Genomic DNA, 14,488 nt, shown 5'->3' with positions numbered 1-14,488 from the left:
TACAAATGCAGACTTCCTTTATTAGAGTTGCAGATGAGTCGGTTTAATGTGCTTTGCCACAAATTATCTATGGGATCCTTCCCTTGGGGTGTGAGCCACTGCTTGCTGTGCCTGACAGAGGGTGATCAAACTGCCATGGCTGGTATGGATAAAACCACATATTTATGATGCCTACTCTGGAAATGACTGGGTTTCCTCTTCAGGAAGCCATTACTTTTCTTGCAGGACAGGTTCACTTTTCTTGCATGGTTCTTCCCTCCTTCTGTTCAGACTTGGGGCAGCACTGAAGGTCTGAATTCTCATGTACAGCTATATTCTGACAGGCAAAATTTATGAATATAAAAAATGCCATAGTCAATCAGACCAGTGATCCTTCTATTCTGGTATCCTGCCACTGACCGTGCGAAGCACCAGATGTTTCAGAGAAAGATGAAGGAAACGCGTGTAATGTACAATTATGAAATAACCTGCCCACATGGAAAGTTTCTTTCTAATCCCATAGGACTGTGGAAGGGCAGAAAGCCACTGTTTTAAAATATACTAGCAACAAATGCTCTTCCTGCCTAGTTTACCTAGCAACTGCTGTATCACAGAGATGGATTTATAGCTCAGATTGGTTATGGGGATATTTAGTAGTATTTTAGCATAAAATTGGGACAAATCTTCCTTTCCCAGGCCAGCAGGGTGGCAACGTTGTTGAGGCAGTGTGCTCCATCCTGACTGAGGGCTCCTCTCATTGCTCTGAGCAATCCAAGAGAAGAATGGATGAGTTCCATCAGGGATTTTTGGCCAAGTAGGCCTAAATGAAGGATCAGTGTTGGGATATGGGGATTTGAAGGTGGGAAGCAAAGAGTATATGAGAAGCAGAAAGATCTTCAGAGACCAAAAAGCTTGTAAACCTCCTCTCCTCTGTAGAAAAAACTAGATTAAATAATTTTACCAGATCTTGGTCTTGCAATACAATTAAATAATGCCATATATGAGTTTGTATATTAATTATTTAAAGGGTCTTACGTGGAATCAGATTCAGCATTGCACTGAAGAAAGAATCCTACACTTTTTTGGTGTGGTCTGTCTGGGTACAGTCGTGGCATCACCATAATCTTCCATGGCAAATTCCGTACAAAGCAAGGAGGACTGAGCACTGACTCACTGAGCCTGTTGAAACGCTCAACTGTAAACTGAAACGTTGCTTCTGATCGCCAACTTGTGTCTGTAAAACAAAAATATAAGACAACTAAAATGAAAGTTAATAATGTGAAGATATTCTTCACCCCACAATACACATTTCAAAAATACAGAACAAGGCGTGCATAAAGAAAAGTTTAACAAATCAATAAAAATGTGTAACATTTTAAATAGTCACAAAGACTGTATTGTTAAATAACCTGGTCCCCGGCAGCACCTGCATATAAACTCTATCGTTCCCAAGTGTGTAAGTGATCTTAAAGTACCTGTTCTTATATTACATTTCTTCGAATAATTCCTACATCTTGATGACTTTTCCTCTGGACAGAAAGGCTTTTCCTTTCACTAGGATGGCATATAACAGTTGAATCAAACTGTTGCTAACCCATTGATCCTCAGAGAAACTATAGTAGAACCTCAGAGTTACGAACTGACCAGTCAACCACACAACTCTTTTGGAACCAGAAGTACGCAATCAGGCAGTAGCAGAAAATCAAAATAGCAAATACAGTACAGTACTGTGTTAAATGTAAACTACTAAAAATTATAGGAAAGTTTTAATTTTTTTTTTTTTAAAACAAAGTAAGGTCACAGTTTCTGTGCTTGTTTCATTTAAATTAAGGTGGTTAAAAGCAGCATTTTTCTTCTGCATAGTAAAGTTACAAACCTGTTGTAAGTCAATGTTCACTTGTAAACTTTTCAAAGAACCACCATAACATTTGGTTCAGAGTTATGAACATTGAGTTACAAATAGAATAACCTCTATTCCCAAAGTGTTTGTAACTCTGAGGTTCTACTGTAAGACATTACTAATGACCTCTTTGGCTAACTGATATTAATAGATCATCTAGTATATGAAAGTAACACACATTCCTGGGATTTTCAGTCTCACCAGTGTCTTTGAGAATGCTGCAGAAAGTCTAAACAACAGAGTCCTGAAATAAAACTCTTTTTGGTAGATGAGTCACATATTTTCTGTGTAGCTCTTATTCTAGAATGTGTAAAAGAATGCCTCTCAGCTTGGTCAATATCATGTAATGCCCCTGATTTATGAGAGCAGGACAGAGCTTTTGTATCATGAAGCTAGTTTTCCCTCACACATTTATTCTGTCCTTTCAAGTCCAGGACAACACTTACTTCACACACTTTTTATTAGTAGAAAATAAGAGTAAAATCTTCTTGAAGAAGTCTACATCTCTACACCTGAGGTGTTTGAGAAGAATCAGCTGCATTGCCCATGTTTTATTATACCCAGTAATTAATGCAGGTGAGGGAGACTGATAACAAAAGACAGAGATTTTATTAGGAAATATCCTTAATGTACAAACTGCTGGCATTTATTTTATTTGTTGCATTTGTCCATGCTTATAGTTAAAAGATTATTCTTCCCTGCCTTCAGAACTGTTTCCTATAGCATTCACGCAAATTTAAAGCTATTCTAACTGAAGAGGAAGTAGTTTATCTAAGTATCGGCCTTCCTTATCAGCCATGGTCACAATTAGCCTCTTTTAAACCTGACTCTCATATGTACATAGCAGAATAAATCAAGCAAAAGAAAGGTATAATTTTATATAAACTTTTTGAATCCCTTTTGTGCTATTTGGCTAAAGAACAAGAATATTTATTCCCCTCTGTCTGCAGCCTGTGCTACCATTTTCTCTAAGGCAATACTAAATAACCCTTTACTACCACTGGTAACAGTCATTTGACATAACTACCAGCCAGTTATGGTTTCAGCCAAAATGCTCTCTCTTCTTGCCACCACACAGAGCACAACTCTTTAATGTGGTCAGTATCCAAACCATTAAAGGTTTTATAAGTCAAAACAAAATCTTGAATTGCACTCAGATGAATCAGAAATCAAGCAGAGAATGCATGTAATATGCACCCAAAAGGAAATACCTCTAAATAAGCCGACAGTTGCATTTTGCACTAGCCGAAGTTCCCAACTAGTTCCCGCAAACAGAACATTTGATGTTATAAAGGTTTGGATCACCAGAATGAGGTCCACTTCCAAGTAGTGTCACCACTGTGTAAAACTTATAAAAGTTGTCTAAAGCTGCTACTTGACTACTTAGCAAAACACCTGGGGATCCCAATGTACACTCTACTGGAAATGCCTGCTGGGACAGCTGCAAGTACAGTGTAAAGTAATTTAATGCACTGTATTTCTCATAATAAGTGGTGCATGATACATTTTAAAGATCATGCATAATACCACTCTCTGGAAAGATTTAAAATGAACAGGCATTTACAACATGCCTATTTTTAATGCGGATAGTTTTTGGGATCCCCACTCTTGAAGAATGACTACTCTAAAAGGGAATTCCCATACAGAAATTTAGATATTGTTTTATTTTCTCCATGGAGAAGCAATAACCCTTTACCTGAAATAACATCATTATTAGAATTTTTTTTACATCAGTTTTACTAGAGCAGCACCCAGATGCCCTAATCATGATCATGGTACCACTGTGCTGGGCACTCTACAAATATAAAATAAACGACAAGTTCTGTTGCCAATGATACTTTCATGTCATATTTACTTACCATCTTCCATGTCTTCTTCTGTGTTGTTGTGTCCATCGGCCATAGCTACATTCCCATTGATGACAGGATTTTGAGTAATTCTTGGTGGATCATCTGTATCTCCAGCTAATAAGAAAAAAAAAATTATCAGTGACTTAATGCTTGTTTACATGGGAAAATTTCAAAATGACAAACATTTTCTGGTATAAAGAATACCAGAAAAAGGCACTCTTATTCCGTATTCTTACTCCTGAATAAGTGTGTCCACACACACAGTCATAGCTATAATTATACCACTATAATTCTGCTGGTAAATTTCCTTGTGTAGGCAAACCCTTACTGGTTAAGTGTCATACTAATGCAGAACAGACTTAAAATTATAATTTCATTCCTAACAGATATATGTACTTTCCTATCTTGCATTAGTAGTCCAGACTGAGAGTTTTATTAAATACAATACATATATATTTAACAATTTCTAAATGACTATTCTTAGGTCCTTTCAAACTGCATACAGTTAGAACTGAAGTAATACTGATTAATCGATTAACAGACAAATTAATTTAGTCTAAGACTGGCTGAATAAGCAGTCTTACTGATTGCCTTTTAAAGGAAAAGCAAGAACTATAGCACATGTAAGAGCAAAAACTTAGGACATTTCATTAACAAATATTTAAAACTATCCCTTTGCCAACTTTCTCATTACCATTGCTAACTTGTGCTAATATAGCTGTTTGAACATATACAGAGAATTTATGCACCTAAAAAATAAGGTTCATGACGTATAAGAAGTTTGACTTGAAAAATGCATGCCTTCTGATAAGATATACCAACACACGCTCACAACACTGTTTTCACTCCTTTCCCTCCATAACATCTCCCCAACTCCCATATGGATCACTCACACATGCTAACAGTTCACACAGAAAACATTAACCTTCTCTCTCTCAGACATGAACCATGAAAATCAGATCCAAGCGAGCAGATCCTTTTGCCTATAGGGAGGCCCACTAACTTCAGTAAGACACTAGGCAGGCATAAGTCTCTCTTTTGGGCAGATCTATTGCAGGATCAAGCCTACAGAGTGGCTCTAAAAGACAATGCCACACACGTGCTACAGAACAGAAATGGGGATATCAGACTTCGTATCTGAAGCTGATGATTAAGATATACATTCATATAAGTTTATTAAGTTTAGGATTATACATTTAGCTCAGTTGAGTACTAGTCCAATTAATATTTCTCTTATTATGCTGAAACATAGTTCTCAGGTCACATTTTAAAAGTTGTACAATGTATCACTATCAGAACATGGACGTTAATTAGTAGGATACATTGGAGACAGGGACTACCTATTTACAATGAAGGGTATTATTTTTATTTAATAAGCTAATTTATAATTTTAAAACTGCATTTTAAAAACATCCTTGTACAGGGATACAAAGGAATAGAGGTGCATCTTGCAGGGGGTAGCCCATCGTGAGGAAACATAGGAGTTGAACTGAATATTACAGAATAAGACGCCATGAACCAACAGCATCCAGGAGAAGGAAAACTGATTTCAAATCCAAATAGTCTGAGCTCATTAGCCTTGGAAGGCAAATAAACCAAGGTGGATCCACTGATACCTGTTCCTTGCTGGCCAGCAGGCGATGACATGGCATTCCCAAGAGCTGGTTAGGCTGTATTGATCTAACAAGCCATAAGTACATCTAAAACTCACTTGTTACAGAAACAGTACAGTAAACCAAACAGATTTAAAAAAACTAGGCCAAGCATTTATCATCAGTATATCAACAAATATTTGTGTTGCAGCTCTCACACCCATCATTATTCAGCCATTTTCCTTTGTACATGCCAGACACTGCCAATTAACATACTTAGCAAGCAGCACTATGAAATCAACAAGTCATCCTCCCTAATAAATACTGCAGAGTCCTAGCTTTAAAGAATTCAAAGAAATGCAAATGATTCAATATACATAAATGACAAAAGTTAAATATTCTAGTACTGTTTCTCTCTTGCTCAGATAGCTGTTTGTTATAGCTGCTAGAAATGGAGCAGGAAATGAAAGTCACCACATTGTTTCTTGAATAACCACCAACATGGATTTCAAAATTCCCAACCCAATTAACAAAGTATAGTGCACACTTGGCAAGCTGGTCAATTGACTGCCTGTTACCTGACCGTTGTCAAATATTCCAGGAAGAATGCCCTGATATAGGCAGCAGCCCACCTTTTTCATTGTTTCATGGTGCTATCTATAAGCAAGCCTAATTAAATGTCTTGATTACCCACTTCTCTACATTCTAATACCACCTGTTGGTGAAAAAAGTGAGCTATTTAAAGCTGAACATCTTGATTGGCTTCAATCTTCTAGAACCGTGGTTTTTAAAATTTTGTACTGGTGACCCCTTTCACATAGCAAGCCTCTGAGTGCGACCCCTTTATCAATTAAAAACATATTTTTATATATTTAACACCATTATAAATGCTGGATGTAAAGCGACCCACCATGTAATAACCTCCTGACCCCTAGTTTGAGAACCCATTCTAGAACAAACATTGTAGGTAGGTATGTCTTTGTTTGTATAACAGGACATCAATGTATGTGGGGTTTACAAAGCACATTAAGCAAATTAAAGCACACAGTCCCTGCCCCAAAGAGCTTACCATCCAAGCTTACTGATTTACCATAAAAAGTCTTAGGCCGGGTCTACACTACACAGTTAGGTCAATGTAAGGCAGCTTATGTCAACTTAATTATGTCAGCGTACACAATACAGCCATGTCCTGCTGATGTTAATGCCACCCTACACCAACATCGTAACTCCAATTCCACGAGCGGCGTAGCACTTATATCAGTGTAGTTAGGGCAATGTAGTGTCCCTGTCGGTTGTTAACTATCTTGTCAATTTCAAGGAAATTGATAAGAAAGCCAGGCAGGTAGAGTTGGGCTGCCCCCAGCTCCCCACTCCCAGCCAGGCTGCTGCCTGGAGGCTCCCTGCTCAGAGAACAGAGAAGTCCAGATGGCTGCTGCCCGTTCCCAGCCAGAAGCTGAGAGCCCAGGGGGGCAGCCGGGCTCCCAACACGGAGCTGCACGGAGCTGAGAGCCCTGGCTCTCAGCCCCCCATGCTGCCCCTTTTCAGTCGGTGGAAGAGCTCCTGGTGAGGACATGCACCACCGACAGAAGGAAGGTAGTGTGGACAACTAAGAAAGGTTGACTTTTGGCTGTAGTGTAGACATGCCATTACTCTTTTTCTATACTGTTGTTACTGCTATAATAAATCAGTGCTTTAAAATATTAGACCATTTTTAACCAATATCTGACCAATTATTTTTTGACCAGTCAAATGCACAACTCTAGTATAGCAGCCATATTGCTGAACTACATCTTCATTTTTGTCCATTCAAAAGCATTTTGAGCCTGGTTGCAAGCCAGTATCATAAGACGCAGTCAGCCATTGAATAAGTACTGAAATCATCTATACTGTTGGAAAAAAATCAACCTTTTTTACTGAAAAAATTAAGTAGCACACAAGTCTTACTGTCCAACAAATAATCAATACATTTTATTTTTCAAAAATGAAAATGATATACACAGATTGATGATCAATTTATGTTTTCTAGAATTAATAGTGTCAGACTGACACCTGGCTTGCAACATTTATCTAAGGATAAACAAAATACTGAAGATCAATACTAAATCTGTTCTTTTTATGTATTTGTTTATAAGTTTCACCTTCATGCACACATTTAATGAGAGAACTCTTGGGACTTTAAAAGCTTATCTCAAAAGGATACAGCTACCTGCATTTGTCTTTACTTTTTATATCTGTTTTAATTTTTATTATACTTTTAACAGTGGATATATTATAATGGCTAAACACACAGTTTCCATATGAAAACAATTAACACATTCAAGACATGGACCATTTGGTGGCTATGGATATCAGGTATACAGTCTTAAGTAAGAGGAACCTTTCCCTTATAACACACTTCTGTTTATACTAAAGCTAATCTCCCACAGTTCACAAGCATGTCTATTACCTTCAAAGGCTATTCAGCACCCTGGACAGAGTCAAAAATGTTTTTCAAAAGAAGCAGAATCCAAAATTACCAGGGGTCTAGACCCAGGTGCACAATGACTTCCTCCCCTAAAAGGATGAACACTTCTATATGGATAGAATTCCTCTTATAAAAAGAAATTACAGCAATATCTGAGGCCTTTCACTTGATAAGATGACTTTTTCAGAGATGTTAAATGAAGCAATGTGCAACATTCATGGTATGTACTTCATCATACAGAGGCTAGAGCAGTGGTTCTCAACCTATTTACCATTGTGGGCCACTGTGTTATGTGGGCTGCATCCAATACTATCTGTATGGCTCTGAGGATGTCACATGGGCCACAGCTCTGTGCTGACTGGGCTGCCAGCAGCCCACAGGCCGCAGGTTGAGAACCACCGGGCCAGAGTCTCAGATGCTCACTGGACACAACTCATCCATTACCCCCATCAAATATTAACTTAAATCCTCTGTTCAGTTATGTTCCCTAGTCAAGCAGGAAGTTCTCCAAAACCAAACAAAACCACCTTAAATTAATTAGAATGGGGTTGAGATTTTAAGTTCATACAAGTCAGGAAATGAAAACAATACACCATGATGTTGCATTATCATTAATCTGCATTTAAATATTCTTGCTTTTTATAAAAAATGGGAAACTAGATGGTGCTAAATACACATTTGGAATGTATGACTGAAAGATTATGCACCAGATCTTGACCTCCACAACAGTGGTGCAAACAGGCCAAGAAGCTACCCCATCAGGTTTCCCTTGATATGGGGGGATCCTTGGCTAGTGTATAGCTGATATAGTCAACTTAATGCCAGCCCATTTCTTCCTCTTCCACCCCTCAAAGTGTAGGGAGCATGAATATGGACTGAGACAATTTATGGGGTGGGGCTAGAAGACAGCTTGCACTGCTACTACTGTACTTGCTCTGTGGGCGAATAGAGGATTTCAGTAGGCAGGGCTCTCAGTACAGCACCTTTCACAAAGAATAAATTCACTAAACTTTTAGAAAATAATTTAAGAAGAGAAGACAAGCATTTAGAGCTTCTGTTACACAGGCAGTAGGGCCTAGTGGATAAGGCAGTGGCACTGAAATCCAGAGACTTAGGTTCTATTCCTGGCTCTGCCAGAGGCCTACTAGGTGACCTTGGGCAAGTCACTTCAGCTCTGTGCCTCAGTTTTACCATCTGTAAAATAGAAGTAATCACACCATACTTTTATAAACGACTGAGATCTACAGATGTTATGACAACTAGATATTTTATTGTTATTTATGAAGCCAATGGAATAATCAAATCAGAATCACCCTAATGGAGGATCTGAGCCTCCTTGAAAGGTATACTGGATTACCATAAACCTATTTTGGATTCCATTAAATTGGTGTGCATGCAACTATCTCAGGTGGAACCATTATCTCATCATACACATTCATAAGTGCATTCCACGAAGTAACTTTTATTCATGCAGTGCTTGTGTATGCCTTTGTGAATTTCTCATTAAAGAGACAATGTAAGAACAAATTTGGTCCATAATTCAGGCTTTACCATAAAAAATTTTGCAAAGTGGAAGGAAAGTAGAAATAGCCCCGTGTTCATCTGTTTATTAAATTCCAGTACAAACTGTTTTCAAACAAACATTCCATGGCAGTGTTTGGAACGCAAATGTTCCAGAGAGTACAAGAATCAAAAGTTAAAGGTGAGAAACCGACTCAACAGCTAAAATGAAACTGACCAATCAACTAATTTTCAATTTTGATTGCTGAAAGAAATGGCAAAAATAGACAAATAGAATAGCAAAAAGTAAATTATATCACTATAACTCTTTCTAAAATTCTTTCCGTTTTCACATATTAAGACAGAGGTTCTCAAACTTTTTCAAAAAGTGTGGCCCACATCTTAGTAGGGAGATTGTCCTTGCAGTCACTTCTCCTATTTGCCACCACAGAGCATCTCTATAACAATCAGAGCAACTGCTTATTTGTTCTGAATGCTATTTTAACCTGATAGCATCTCTTATTCTTATAGAAAAAGCATTAAATAAGTTAGGGGAAGCTCACTACAAGATATTGCTGCCCATTCTGAGAGACCCTATGATTAAACTGAGGAGAGATAAATGGAATATAGATTAAGAAAAGTGTTGGCAGCTTCTAAATCAGTGGTTCTCAAACTTTTCTACCAGTGACCCCTTTTACACAGCAAGCCTCTGAGTGTGACCCCCTTTATAAATTAAAAACACTATTTTTATATTTAACATTATTATAAATGCTGGAGGCAAAGCGCGGTTTGGGGGTGGAGTCTGACCGCTCAGGACTGCCCATGCAATAACCTTGCGACCCCCTGAGGGGTCATGACCCCCAGTTCGAGACCCCCAGTTCTAAATGATCATATTTGGTGACAGAGGTAAAAAAAAGCCTGAAATATGACTAAAGGAACAAGTAACAATGACATACATCTGCATATGGACTATATGAAGATTTGATCTTTGGAAATATACTATCTCAAAACATTAGACTAGTACACAGAGTTTTCTGGACCTGTCTTTGGATATTATGTTACAAGAAAGTCTTATGGAATAGCTAGCTTTCAGAATAGTGATCCAGGAAGCAAGACTTAGGCTTGGTCCACACTACAGATTTACGTCAGTATAACCATGTTGTACGCTCCTGAGCAATGCAGTTATACTGACTTAACCCCCAATGTAGACAGCGGTAGGTCAACAGGAGGGCTTCTCTTGTGACATAGCTACTGCCTCTCGGGGAAGTAAAGTACCTACAAAGCTCTCCTGTTGGTGTAAACAGCATCTTCACTAAACACTACAGCGGCACAGCCGCATCAGTGCAGCTACGCCACTGCAGCTCTGTATGTGTAGACAAGCCCTTACTCTGTTCAGCAGTAAAGTAATGCAGATAACTATATCTGGATTGAAGCCATGGAGCCTGACATGAGTATATTCACAGCAGTTTAAGAATTATGACACAGGAGAAAATTCCTACTAGTTCAAGAGTAGTGGTAATGAGTTGCACCTGCCAGGAATATGGGTAATTTGCAGGTTGCTTGTTTGTTACATATATCACATCTAAGATCACCAGGCATAAGGAGCTAAAAATCAGAGTTCGAACCAGTTTCTTTACAGAGAGGAGGAAACCCCAAAAGTAAAAAGAATGTGGCAGGAATTCATGAACTGAGGTTGTTAACTGGACCAGAACTACAGAGCCTTATGAAATCAAGACATGTCAGAAGGAGTTGCTTCTCAAGATGGAAGTTAGCAGTGAAAGACTTTATGGTGTTGCTGTAAAGATTACGAGTGAATATAGATCACTTGCTGTTGGTTTCAGTAGACATCCCATGTCCACAGATGAGAACGTGGAAAATAATTGGCTGTTGTAGTAACTGTACTGGGCCCCATCACATACAGCAGTGGTTCTCAAAGCTGTGGCACGTGGGTGTCTTGTGGCCCATTCAGCCCAGAGCTGCGGCCCGTGTGACATCCTCAGGGCCACAAACGTAGCATTAGATGCGGCCCACAATGGTAAATAGGTTGAGAACCACTGTTATACAGCATGCAGATAGGGAAGAAGAAAGGTGAAGAATGTACCAAAAGCATGCAGGAATGTAAATACTTAATGTGCCCATTTCCACTCAGGCACATCTCTGCCTTTGGGTGCAGGGAGACCTGAAGACAAAGCAAGATTTGCTACCTCAGATGCTGGACGGAATAGCTTGTCTAGAGGAGCATGAGAGATTTTCTAGTGTCTGCAGTTCCATAAAGCTTTGATTTTATTTTTTATTTTTTTTTAAATTGGAGAGTGAAGACTGATGGGAAACAGAGGGGCTCAATTCTTGTTCACTGTCCTAGATAGACAGTTGAAACCTGAAGGTTCCATAGCAGTTAGGCAGGATCCTAGGAGCTGCATTTTTTTTTTTTAAACCTAGAAAAATGTTTTTTACAGCTGAATAAAACTTTCAGTAAACATTGCCTACTAAAGAAAGTAAGTTAAGTAACCCAGTAACAACCCAAGACAGCAAAGACCAGAAGCAGTGGGGCAGGAGAGAACACAGAAAGGCTGAGGAAATATTACTAGAGACTGAAATACGTTTTTTAAAGGCTAGTCTTCTACAGTATCAGTGTGTACCAGCAGGTTACCTGAACACCTGCAAAATATGTAATCCAGGTCTAGCTTTCTACCTGAGAGTCTAGATTTTGCTGGACCATTTGAAAAGAAACTCATATTGCTCTTATGTCCTTCTTAAGCAGCCTGAAGGAACCAACAGGTAATGCTGCTTAAGGTATTTAATACTTTTTTTTTTTTTTAGTTTGGAAGATAAATTTAATTTCACAGACACTATATTTGTTGAAATTTTACAAAGCTACCGTGTTTAGAGAACACTTGTACATGCTTGTTTTTACTTCTTAAAGCTATCATTTGCTAACCCAGATTGACATTTATAACAGACTTAAGCCAAAATCCCAAATGCTTGTGGAGATATGAGCACTAAAATCAGTATCTGGTAATTTCAAGAATTGTTCTACTTTCCATCTTTCCTCCTCCCACCAAAAAACCTCCCATTAGGGGAGCTGGTTATGAGTATGACCAAAATACGGAATTTAAGAAAGATTTTACAGTTGAATATACTCTTTGCAAAGTAACTACTAAAGCCCTTACAAAAACCTCTAAAATGAGACTCTGACTTCCTGATCAAACAAAAGCAAATGGGAAACCCAGAACTGGGAGCCCCAGACTTGAATCAATTCCTGTGCCCCTAAACAGAGCGAAAGAGAGAGACCCATTACTCCCTCAGAAGGTAAGAAATAATTCGCTCAATTCCTAAAGGGAGAAAAAAAAAACAACTATGCCCTAAATTCAGTCAGTTTACAACAGAGTATGTAAGAGATTTTTAAGCAACTAAAAACAGATCAAAACAAAGCTTAGAAGGATGTCCACCTGCTGAAGATAGGAATTGGACTGGCAGAATTTCCCTAACGTCACACAGTGGTTGATTTCTTGTTCCTATTTGCTGTTAGAATAGCAGCTCAATTCATAATTAAGCAATGGGACACAGGAAAAAGGGATTTAAAAATCTACACCACTATTCGAGTGAAAATTATGTTCTATTATTTTATTCTCCAAGAGAATGATAGCAGAAAAAAATGAAAAAGGAATACTGGAACAATTTTTGTAATCTTCAGAGGTTACCACAGAGACAATGTAATACTCCTAACACATTTATTAAGGAAAATAGAAGTACAAAATAAAAGAAGGAAACAAAGATGGGGTGGGTGAGAAAAGGAGTATGTGAACATGCAGGTGCCAAGATAGCTGTAAATCTGTGTCTGGACGTAGACTTATGGGTAAAATTATTGGGCTAGATTACATCCATGATTTATAAAATCTATGTAGTCTGCACACACAATAAAAAGTGTTTTTTCTTTTATTACCAACGTATAGGCCAATTTGCTTTTGTTTCATTTACATATATTTTATTCCTTTGTGACTCCACAGCTCCTTCTGATTCCATGACAAGCAGCAGAATTTGAAGGCTAATCTATTCCTCTAAACAGGAAAGCTACAAGAGAGGATGACTAAGATTCCAGGTGAGTATGCTCAGAGAAAAATTACAAGGCAAGAGGCAGCTCTCAGATGAAGGAAAAGAGGTGTCAAGAATGTGGTAAAAGGGAATCATTTTCTAGTTACGGAAATACACAGCCAGGTAGTTCTTCCATCAGATACACATGCTGGTCAATGATGTAGTGTATGATCATCAGGGAAACTAAAAACTCTGTGAGTAATTATTTTTCCAAGAGAATTTTCATAGTGAAGCAAACTTGTGGGATGGGGTGTGTGGGGGGAGCGTTTATAACGGAAAAATGCAGCTGGCCAATATATTAGTTTGTACAATGTTATCAAAAAAATCCTTTGTATATAGATTTCATACAGTCAGAGATATGTAGGCTGGAAGGGGCCTCAAGAGGTCATTTGGTCCATACTAAATGAGGCAGGATTAAGTATACCTACACCATCCCTGACAGATGTTTGTCTAATCTGTTGTAAAGAAACCCTGCAGTGACAGGGATTCCACAATGTTCCTAGGTATCCAATACTTAGTTGGAAAGTTTTTCTTAATGTTTAACCTAAATATCCACAGCATCAAACTAAGCAGATTTCTTCTTGTCCTATCTGCAGTGGACATGGAGAACAACTGACAACCTTTTACATATCTGAAGTCTTATATGTCCCACCTAAGTCTTCTCTTCCTTGGACTAAAAACGTACTCAATTCTTTCAACCTTTCCTCATAGGTCATGTTTTCCAAACCTCTTATTTTTGTTGCTTTCCTCTGGACTCTCTCTAATTTGTCTACATCTTTCATAAAGTGAGGTACTCAAAACTGGACATTACTACAGCTGAGGCCTCAGTATTGTTGAGTAGAGCAGAACAATAACCTCTCATTTCTTATATCCTACACTCCTGTTAATGCATCCCAGAATGATATTTGTCTTTTTTGATGAAGCATATTGTTGACTCATTCAATCTGAAACCCACTCTAACTCCCAGATCCTCTTCTGCAGCACCACTGCTTAGCAAGCTATTCCTCATTTTGTATTTAATTTTTCCTTCCTGAGTGTAGTATTTTCTACTTGTCTTTATTAAATTTCTAAGTATTGACTTCAGACCAATCCTCCAATTTAACAAGGTACT

At 38.2% G+C, this 14,488-nt stretch overlaps 1 protein-coding gene across 2 annotated transcripts in view; it reads right to left on the bottom strand.

Annotated features, from left to right (window-relative positions):
• Positions 1-14,488, bottom strand: part of USP7 (ubiquitin specific peptidase 7) — a 99,917-nt gene that overhangs the window by 55,963 nt on the left and 29,466 nt on the right. For both annotated transcript variants that reach the window (XM_048865984.2, XM_048865985.2), the window contains exons 2-3: positions 3,739-3,843; positions 1,015-1,213 (exon numbers count right to left, since the gene is read on the bottom strand). In XM_048865984.2, the coding sequence (XP_048721941.2) occupies positions 1,015-1,213; positions 3,739-3,843 (304 nt within the window). The remainder of the gene's footprint in view (positions 1-1,014; positions 1,214-3,738; positions 3,844-14,488) is intronic.

The sequence above is a fragment of the Caretta caretta genome, chromosome 10 (assembly GCF_965140235.1).
Source record: "Caretta caretta isolate rCarCar2 chromosome 10, rCarCar1.hap1, whole genome shotgun sequence".
In the NCBI taxonomy this organism is placed as follows: Eukaryota; Metazoa; Chordata; order Testudines; family Cheloniidae; genus Caretta; species Caretta caretta.
Note: the sequence above shows the minus strand (reverse complement) of the source record. Positions and strands in the feature narration are given on the sequence as shown.